Source organism: Eschscholzia californica, unplaced genomic scaffold (genome assembly GCF_041429995.1).
Source record: "Eschscholzia californica isolate CP2 unplaced genomic scaffold, dmEscCali1.0.p SCAF_3, whole genome shotgun sequence".
In the NCBI taxonomy this organism is placed as follows: Eukaryota; Viridiplantae; Streptophyta; class Magnoliopsida; order Ranunculales; family Papaveraceae; genus Eschscholzia; species Eschscholzia californica.
In genome coordinates, this window is record NW_028238420.1 from 15,126,499 (window position 1) to 15,137,696 (window position 11,198).

The 11,198-nt window shown below is 37.7% G+C and overlaps 1 protein-coding gene across 1 annotated transcript; it reads right to left on the reverse strand.

Moving 5' to 3' along the window:
• Positions 1-407: 407 nt before the first annotated feature.
• LOC147548643 (integral membrane protein (Protein of unknown function DUF92, transmembrane)) lies at positions 408-4,966 on the reverse strand. The gene is made up of 5 exons (XM_086669102.1): positions 4,421-4,966; positions 3,784-4,037; positions 2,888-3,011; positions 1,148-1,252; positions 408-899 (listed from the first exon to the last, which is right to left on the reverse strand). Exons 1-5 carry the CDS (start codon positions 4,817-4,819, stop codon positions 813-815), a joined length of 969 nt encoding a protein of 322 aa, XP_086525228.1. The 5' UTR covers positions 4,820-4,966; the 3' UTR covers positions 408-812.
• Positions 4,967-11,198: the final 6,232 nt, after the last annotated feature.

The following is an 11,198-nucleotide window of genomic DNA, read 5'->3' on the forward strand; positions in this document are numbered from 1 at the left end:
CACCTCTCCACTAAAGGGTAAATTTTCCCTAAATCTTAATATCCGCACTAGAGAACCACATGTTATTTCCCAATGGAAGCGGACCAAGACGCACAACTTAGAGGAAGTTGATGGGCAGGCACATATTTGATGATTTCGATAGTGCACCGGGAACACACTAAAAATTACTGTATCTGGGTCTGACTTTATCATGAATGCACTTCGCCTTGCATCTCTAGATGTAGGCTTACAAACCAGGTTTCAAGTCTTAGATAGAAATTTGAAATATTTCAGTTAGTGCAGAAAATAATTACAAATTCATTTAAATGATCGAAGTTAATAACATGCTACGAAGTCTATCAATTATCTAGTTAGAAAAAATAGTATTTGTTAAATTTTGGTTAGATGTATAAGTGATAACCAAAAGATTTTGAAAGGTAGCTAAGTACCACATTGCTAAAATACATTAACCATTGCAAATGTTACAATTAACCCAATATAAAAAGAAGTTGGTGTAACATTTGGTCACTTAAGAAAAATATATAGACAAGAAACAGAAGAATATTTTTTTACAGTTCACCTATGTGGACTCAGATCACAACCTAAGTGGTGAGTTTCTTTTTTTCCATTTTTCCTTCCCTGAAATTGTTTGTATAAATCCCTCTAATAAATTTTATGCCCCTTCTCCTTCAACTCTATTTTGCTCTATGAGACATTGTAATCTGAGGTACTTACAATTGTGAGGAGGTCACAAGCTTGTAATTCCTAGGGAGCAAGTGATCAAGTAAATTAAGAATTGAACGCTTTTGATGGATTTGTGTACACACTGATGTTTAGTGTGGAAACAGGATTTGCTGCATCATAACTGCCAAAATGCTCCCAATGGATATGTTTATTACATTCACAACGTCGTTATTGAGCTGCAAAACAGAATGGGAGACATTGGTGATTCATAAGACGTCATTAGAGAGAGAGAGAGAGAGAGACCCACTCGAAAGTTGAGGAAAGATAAGAGGCACAGTACGAAGAAAACTTCTCTTTTTCTCATTTCTTCCTCTCCACGGAAGGTAAAAATTTGAAGGAGAGGAGTCTAGCTTAAATAAGCCGTATCTCACAGCAAAATCTACTGACCGGCTGACTGAGGTTAGCTACTAGAGAAGTTACTTACCCATCTAAATCCTTCCTTATCTTGGAGTGCAGCACCTATAATGCTCTCACCAAGATTTGCAATCTGGGAAGCTATCACACAGATAACAGCTTGAGGTACAGTTACCTGTAGCAAGTACAAGATCAGCTAAGTACAGCATATGGAAGCACTTCTAGATAGTGTTTTCAAAATTACTTTCAGAAACATTGACAGAAGCTCATTGGCGGAAGCTTTAATATTTACATGGGAAGGATATACCCTTCTCCCTGTAAGATTGTAATAACTACTTTCGAAATAAATAGTGAACCCTAGACTCAAGGAATCAAATAATATCATTCCTATTTTGATGATCCACGTCTTCTTTGGAAAAGTTAATTCGTTTTTTCTATCCAAAGATGCATTAAGATCCACGTTTGAACAAGTGAAAACAGAAATTGAAAGATCTTGAGCCAAACAAGGATAATAGTTAGGGATATTTAGCATTTGGGTCAGGGAAAAGTATTGAAATTAGCGTTTGGGTGAAGAGCTTGTCCGTTATAGGGTCTGGGTCACAGACTAACCTTTGACCTAGTTGACTACTGACGGTCGTTAACAACCGTTAATTTGTGACCCAAATGCTAATGCTGGTACTTTACGTTGACCCTTACACTAAATATCTCAGAAGTAAATTGTAATGCCAAAATAAAACCATATCGATCAATCTAGCAAAACTACAATGTAGTTCAAAAACGTAAGTGTTCATCGAATTCAATATCTCGATTGTGGAAACATGCTTTATCCTGCACTTAATGCGGGTCCTCAAATCATTGCGTCTTTCCCGATGCGAAAATTGTTGTACCAGTGCCTCGAAAAATGAGATTCTTTTCCCTCCAAATTCTCTAGATCACTCTATCTTTGTTCTCATGGCACCCGTCTTTCTTATCGTGGAACTCTCCATACTTTCCAAAATATTTTTCACACATATCACATGGACTTAATTTTCTTCCCGAGGTTTGATACAGTTGTCCTTCGGGAATCTCATTGGACAACGATTTCCTTGATACATTGGAGGGGCCTATGCTACGCAGTAGATCCATTAGATTGACCTATGCTAACACAACTTGTCTTTCTACCAATGGTAGGTCGTCGGTGTCCATGAATCTCTACTAGCGGGTTCGTCGGTCAGAGTTCGTGCCTTTCGCAGCGCTAACGATGGTGGACGAGCTAGCTTAGGACTAGGCTTCGCTTTACGTCTGACAAATTCTCAAGTCTGACAAGTTCTCCATCGAAATGTGTACATCCCTGAAACCCAGACATTTTTCACCAATTTCCCTTCAGACACCCATGTTCCAATGATTAAAAGGTAAAGTTATCGTTAGGGTCCATGAAAAAGTACAGGCATTAGCATTTGAGTGACAAACTAACGGTTGTTAACGACCGTCTCTAGTCAACTGGGTCAACGGTTAGTCTGTGACCCAGACCTTATAACGGACAAACTCTTGACCCAAATGCTAATCAGCTAATGTCGGTACTTTTCTTTGACCCTAACGCTAAATATCCCTAATAGTTATTCACCACAACAGAATCTTCTTGTCTGTACAATCTCATGGTGTATAAAAATGTACTCAATTTTCCTCCTTCCTCCATACCTTTCTCTTGAATATACATGTGTGTGTGTGATAAATATCATGGCAAGGTAGTCAACCAGGAAAATAGAAACGTAGAAGAACCAAAGCAGATTAGTATTTAATCTCAAAAACAAAGAATAGTAGTTAATCATACCTCACCCATGACGCAACCAACTGAGGCTAGTAGCATGGAAGCCAAAAGGCCAGCAACCGTTCCCTCAACACTAACAGCCCCTTCAGTTCCTCGTGGAACAACCTTGAATGTGGTAACTAAGTATCTGCTCTTGAAGCACCAATATCAAACATTCAGAAACTTTGGTATCATTTTGTTGAAAAGAGCTTCCTAAAGATGTGAGAACTATTAATATAGGAGCACAATGACCAAAACAATTGATGCTAAGCTGTATTCAACACCTCAGAACACCAATTCTCACTCGAATACCTTCACATAAGCCGCCCTTTTTTACAGCTTTCAGTATCATGGCTTTCTTTGTTTCAAAGAAATTATATCTCACTAATCAATAGTCACATCTTCACCTCAATCAAACCTAGATTGTTGTTCATACTAAGGCTTAGTCAGACAGATATTGAGCTATATTCTCAAACCTAGGTTCTTATTCATACTATTCATACAGCTGATTCCTCTTTTATATGGTGCTCACGAGAAAAGTCTCATGGATAAAGAACGAAGTAATATTAAACAGTATAATTAAGAGAGTGCCAATATGAAGCAAACTAAAAAGAGGAGATGTTAAAGAGAAAATACAGTGCAACTTGTTTAGATATATCAAATCTATCTAAATATATAAAACACTCTTAGACACTCAAAAACCATCAAACTGGACACAATTTAACCACACAGTCAGATTAAGTGAAACAGAAGTAATGCATGTCAAAGTTATACTGCAAACATAAATTTAGCAGTTCATGAATCGCGATTCTATTCTAGGAATTGGTACGAACTAGGAAACCACTATCCTGATTCCTGAATCCTGAACATGAACATAGAAATATGAACACTTCCGTACAACCAGAGGAACAATAACTTACGTTGTTTTACCATATGCTTTCCCGACCTCGCTTGAAACTGTATCACTCAACTTGGTACAGAAACTAGCCACAAACCCTAGTTGCCAAAGACCTGAAAATGCAACTCCCCCGACATTATATATTGACAGAAAAGAACAAACACAACCAGCAGCACTTGAACCGATAACACTACTAGGTCCTCTTCTTCCTTTCCTTTTCTCCGCCACTCCTTGGGCCTCCTTTTGTGCCATTTTCACCTTTGTTGCTGCAGTTCCCTGCATGATCCAACATTGAATTAGAAAACAAAATCGAACTCACCTATCAAAATCTAATGCTGGATATCAATGTAAAGTATTCAAATCGGATTTCAGCTAGTAAAACATTTTCTTTAGTTGGTTAATTCGTAGTGTTCGAGACTCAACACTAAACTGACTGATTATTTTGGAATTCATATTTCTCAAATATACTCATGATCTAACAGAAAATACGGATCAAGTTGTTTCCTCTTTAAATGAAGTATAGTAGCAAATTTATCAGATTGATAATCATTAGGGCTTATCTTTTCCAACTTTTCTAATTACTATCTATTTCCCTAATTATTCTCTTCTGATTTCCACAGAATCAAAATGCAAATGAAATTGAAACAAATTTCACTTACAATGACGAAATAGGAAGCAACAAGTAAGAACCCAGATGAACCAAAAGCACGCCAAGTTAAAGTGCCAAGCAAGAAAGCAGCAGCAATCCCGGAAAGTGATAAACCAGTAACAAGAAGTGGAGAACCAATCAAGAAAATCAACGCATTATTAAGAATTGAAGATCCCCATGTTGGAGGTGAAGATTGAAGAATATCAAGTACTCCTGAAATAGCACCTTGAAACCCTAATTCAGGAACTGCATTTGCTTTTAGATTGATCATTTTTGAAGCCCTAGATTTCGAATTGAAATCGAGGGTTTTTGTTATTGATAGATTGGTGGTGGAGTGTCGTGGAAGTTTTATTAATGATATTGGTGAAGAGTAGTTAAATGTATTAAATATAAGAAGTGAGACCGCCATTGATGTGTATAAAAAAGGGTTAAAGAATTGAAAATTTTGAAGAGGGGAAGCTCTTTTGACTTGGGAGTTTTAATGGACTCGAAATCGGGACTATTCGCTTACTGACCAGCAGGATTTGTGATTATTAACCGTTAATTTAAGCATCACAATTAGAATTTAGATCCGATGGTTTAAATACGTTTTAGTTAAACCGGATGGGCACGAACGCTAATTGCCCAAATGGACCGATTGGGTTTTCAACAAGGGAGAATTTTTTTTTTGAGTTAAACCAGAATTTCATTCAAACTCCAAGAAAAGGAGAATAATTTAAAAATATAAAATATGGGTTTAATAGAAAACCACGTCTAAATCTGAATAAATTGAAAAAAGAGTTATTTGTGAAAAATACAATTTTACTCACGAAATCAACGTGAAAAACACTTTTGAAAATTTCTAAACAAATCTTAAATTGCTATCAACAATTTTGAACGTATCGGCATAAATTCGTTTTTACTCAAAAATTATTTTTTAAAAATATTTCGCATTTTGTCTTTTGAATTTGACAAACACGAACTGACACTAACAGTTTGGCTAAAACATTTTTCGATAAGTGTTAAAAATGGGATTTTTTTTTTACATTATTATGTTTGGACGTGTTTTTCTTTCTATTAAAGTTCGGATTTTGGGCTTTTCATGCATTCTTTTTCGTCAATGAACCTCTTTTTTTGTCGCGGCTTTTGGGGCATAAAGAAAAATGTCCGAGGAATAAAGACCTGGTCAATTAAGATTGATTAGGGGGACATCTTTATCATTCGCCCAAAAATAAACTTGATTGTATTTTAGTCCTTAATCTTCATCCGTACTTCACTACTTTCGACCACCACCACCACTTCTGTTCGCCGACCACCACCATTTTTTCTCTCTCCTCTTTGTAGCCTTACTAACGAAGACATGATTAAAACCTTAGTTGCATTCCCTATATCACCAATCTTAGCATACATATCAAGCAAAGTCGTCCCAACGACAACATCTAAATGTAATGCAAGTTTGACCACACTTCAATGAATGACGAGTCGTCCTTACCTGAGCAGGAACAACAACTCTTTAAGACACTACCAAGTGGCAAAGGTAGAAGTATCCAATCTTATTCCAGATTTATGCATCCTTATAAAAATTTTAATGGCTTTATCATTGAAACCAACAACCAAAGAATTCCATTAATAACATTCCATTAATAACAGTGAACTTATAAACCAACTTATCCAGTTGATGATCCCTGGTTCGAGCACAAACTTTAAAAACACTAGAGTACCTGAGTTTATCCAGTTTGATAAAAGTTCGTCTTGCTTCATTAAAAAAGTTCACTTCTTTTTTAATAAGTAGATCCCCTTCATCTTCTTCAACTCAGATTTCCTGAGTTGAAAAAGACAAACCTCAGCCGATCTCAGATCTGTTAGGGTTCTTGAAGGGAGAAAGAGAGAGAAGGAGAAGAGAGAGAGAGAAAGGGAGGGAGGGAGGGAGGGAGGGAGGGAAAGAGGAGAGAAAGAAATGACTGTCGTGGTGGTGACTGAAAGCTATGGGGTGGAGGTGAGGTGAAGATGAATATGAAGATGAAAATTAAGGGTTAAAACAATATCATGTTTATTTGTAAGTCAATTAAAAAAATACACTTTTAGAAAATTAAGATTACTATACAAAATTTAGTTAAAACTAATAATTAAGACATCATACAAGATTTAATTAAACAATTAAGGCGAAAGTAGTAGTACATTAACACGCAGAAGAAATATAAAAAAAAATGGGGCTAGAGATAGGAGTGACGATGGTTAATTTGTAGATTTCGAAGTAGAAATCTGCCAAGATGAAACAGAATTTTTCAACAATTTTTATTCTAACAATAGAAAATTAAAGATAAAGAGACTCACTAATGATCCACTAAATTGTAAACGACGATGATTGCATTTTGTATGTAATCAATCAAAAACTTAGTATTAGTCCAATAAATTGTATTGTTAAGTTTTCGCATTAATCAACCTCTAATTATTTAATTTTTAAAATTTTGTGTATATTAAGCAAACCCCAAAAAGTGGATTGGTCTCAAACTTAAATTTAGTCTCTGAACAGTGGAGGGAGGTCTGCAAAGGTCAGCTCGACACCTTAAGCCCCGCTCTGAATCGATGCAAGATGGAAAATGGATATGAGTCAGCTTCCCAACCTAAGTCATGTTGTGCTTGGAGATCCAAAGTGGAAAGATCGACTTAAGTAAGCTCGAAGAGTCGAGCTTAGATCTATTTATAGATAACAACAATGACGTAGAAGGTTAGATATAGCAAAATACCAGCTTTTCATGCACTAACCGTTGTGTATCAGAAAATTTGTCACTGTCAAAAGATACACACTCAACAAATGTTATTCCACAAACAATAATGGGTCGAAGTAGTTTTGATTTTTTATATGGGAGATAGAATGGAATAGAGGGGTAAACAATATTAAAAGTGAATGATCAAAACTAAATATCTGGATGTAATCGTTGGAAATCAGGTTCTCATATTTTCTCTCGTGATTGACTTAAACAACCTTGGGTTGTTTTGAAATAACTTAAATAATTCAAATTGTATTTAAAAAAAAAATCATCCTAACCGAAAATGGAGGGACAAACTTATCTCCAAAATAACTGATCGACCTTATTTAATATAAAGGATGTGGAGTTGGGTGTCCTTACAGGTTTCGTCTTTTCTTTTTCGTATACCGCTCCACTAGGGTCATCGACTGCAGTTTATGCAGTTTGACTGAAAACATCTATAGACGTACTTTTTGCAAGCTGGATCGTCAGGGAAAGTAAGTATACTCTTGGACTGTCCACTTCCAGGTCTGACTTAAGCTCTTGGACTGGACAGTCAGAGACCTCTCAGACTGATTTAATTTTGGGACCACTCAAATTTAAAGATTTGGTGGAACCAATTACTACTTGCAAATCACTATAAAACTACTCGAAATTACCTAAAATTGGTATAACATTTTCATTGATATAACTGCATAAAATTTTCAAACACTAGATTAGAAAGATAACAAAAATACTAGTAAACCAATTACTATTTAGTTTATTTCTTCGAGGAGCGAAGTATGCATTAAGAAATGTAAAAAAAAAGGCGTAAAGAAAGAATAAAAATCAAGGAATGCCCCAAGCGGTGGCAAACTAAACAGGTTAATAGTTTGCCAATAGGATTAAGTGTGAGCAAACATCGATATTTTTCGGTTTAACTCGAGCCGAAACCGAACCAATAATTGGCGGTTTGACTAAATCGTCGGCCAAGGCCTAGTTGATCATTCGTTTTGACTAAAGTAATGTTATTTATGTCATTGCATATGGATTATATTCTTTATTTTTGATCAGGGGTTTAAAAAAAAAACTTTTTCAGTTTAACACTTTAAACTTTATTAAATGATTATTAACTTAAGAGAGAGAAAGAGAGAGAGAGAGAGAGATAGAGAGGGGGGGGGGGGGGGGGAGGTGGCGGTCAGAAGAAGAAAGAAATATCTGAAAATAATTAAAGATCGTCGGCAAACTGTCATTTTCGGTGACCCTTACCGGCATGGAGAAGAAATGATGATAGGGTTGGGAAAACACAATAAATCAAAAAAGTTTTACGCATCTTATGATTATTTTTGCAAATATTCTATTTTAGGTCAAGTCAAAATGAGGTTGGTTTTAAAAAGAAAGAGAGTAAGAAGTAGAGATTAGGTTCATTCAATGACCTACATACACACTTGACACTACTTGATAATTAATAAAGGGAGTCGGGGAGGGGTTCAACCAAAAGATCAAATGAACAGAGACAATAAGGATCCATTTTAGTGCAACTATCTATCAATCTATTTGGGAGAAAATAACAACCAAGGATTTAATTAGCTTTTTTATGTTTGTTTCCTTTCCCATGTTCTTTTTTGCTTTTCATTTTCCTTAATTGAAGTCCTCTAAGCTTCTTGTAGAAGAAAACAACAATTATCTGAGAAAATGTGATATATTGAAACAAATATTACAATAAAAGTAATCATGTACTAATAATCCCATGCATTGATATATAATAGTACTAATATCTGTAGACGGCCAAAAGTCTACGGGTCGGAAAGTCTAAGAGTCAACGGGTTGACGGTCATAAGTCTTGATCGGGTCGAATGTTGCCGGTGTCGACTACGTATCGAAAGGACCTGCAAACAAAAAGAGACAAATGATCGTGAAGCCTCTGGAACACCGGGATGGTGCTGGCCTAAGGGGGCTCCGAAGGTTAAGTCAGCTACTCGATCAAATAAGATAAAGAAAGTCAAAATTAGCAATAAAGAGGTAACCGTCGTCGGAGTACTTAGGTGCTTTGGCTCGTAAAGATGTCGGAACAAATCTCTACAGGAAAGATACACTTACTATATGTTCGGGAGGAGCAGGGGTGAGGAAGATGATGATAATGGTATCGTGGCGATAACCTCTTACTCGTAAGTTAATTAGTCTTGCAGCAAGGTTCTAGTCGTGAAACGATGATGTGGTAAGACAATATTCGTAAATGGATGGTATTGGTACTTCTAGTTCTTTACTGCTAGATCTCAGATCGTCCAACTCTTAACTCCCAATTTCTAAGACGATAGGTGAGAGAGTTTGGAAGGATGGGAAACTTTTGCAAAATGAGTATCAGAGAATAATTGAGAAAGGAGAAGATAGAGTAGGCTAGAGTGTTATTGTCGAATGTTGGATCATCTGTTCGTAGGTATTCCCCTCTATTTTAGTGTTAGAGGTAGGGAAGGATTGATGACGACTAGCTAGTTATAGGGGTATTTACTCCGTAATGATAGTTAGTATGAGGTATTTGTGGGATAAGACTCATCTGGTTGGTCCGTTTATGTGACGTGTGGACAACACATACAATCTGGTGGATTGATTAGTAGATACGCATTAAAGTATCTTTAGGGACGGCTAGGATGTTACCCCGTGCGGGCGATAAGCTACTGGCTGGTAACGTATAGCTTTGCGTAGTAAATACGAGACACGTGTCGCCAGTGTGGTTGCGGATCACGCGGTAACTCTTTAGTCGTAGGATATCTCAATAATCTTAGGTGGCTATTGTGTGACATGTCTCGCGTATGCTTTACATTGAGGTGGGAATGGATTTAGCAGCTAGGGTAGTGACTTGGGCTATTATCGAGTCTTTTTATTGATACCCCGCCTATTGTCGTGCCTCACAGACTTAATCCATACGAAGCGATTGTGATCTTATTTTACAGGCACTTCGTTGGACGAATATTTGTCCCCACTCTCAAAGTCCGTATGCAGAGTTAGAAAGTAGTGAGATACGACCGTGTCAGAAGGAGAGTTCGCGTCTCGATCATATTTTATCCGTGGGAGTGCTACATTATACCGTGATAATCGTGTTTTGAAGTTTGTCGTTCGCATTTGATGATAGACGACCGTCATGCGAAGAGGAAACGGATACAAAGGGTTTTCGAGGTGCCGAGTGCGGGTAATCTCGGAGACACATTCGAAAGAAGAATTCTGGAGATGCGCGTCAAAAGAGAGTGCCCATGGGAACGGCCCATAGGGCGAGTGTCCAATGAGGGGTGCCAGGAGCGCTCATAACAGGGGAGCTCAAAGCTTCGCCACGTGGCGACCATTGGACGACAATCGCGCTCCTGCGAGGACTGCAAGAGTGCACCATGTGGTGGCCTTTGGTCGTCCCGCGACCGGGACGACCAACATGCTCGTGTGAGGATGCGTGCCATGTGGTGGTCGCTGGGTGTTCAGAATGCCCGACGCGCTCTTGCTCGCCATGTGGCGTGCGTTGGGCGTCTTTTGAGACACCCAACCCCCTTCTGCTTGGTCTGGGTGTCCCATGGATGCCCGACTTGCTCCCGCATACGTCTCAGAGAAATCTAGAGCTCTAATATTATTTCCGGGTGTGTCAATGCATTTCTAAAGGTCTTTGGGACGCCTAATTATTTTGTGCGTGTTCGGGGTTCATGAGTCTAACACCCCGCTAGAACGACTGTCTGTTCTGTGTTTTCCAAGCGGACTCGCCTTCTGGCTCCTTCTTGCAACATCCAATTATTTCTTCCACTATGGTGCATATTGTTCACGCCATTAAGAGGGAGCAACGCAACATAACGGTCAAGAACATTTGTGCAGGGCCTCCTTCGCAGGAAGGAGGTAGGTGACAAACATGGTTTGGACCCTATAAAAAGGGGCAAAGTTCATTATTATACTTACCATTTGAAGCTTGAAGAGAGAGATTCTAGGGATTCTTTACTTGTGATCATGTACTTTTTTCTCTTCTATTTGTTTTTTGTTGAGATTTTGTTTGTATTCTTAGTTGTTCTTGAGTTGTTCTCCGATTGATATTGAATATCCATAGTGTTT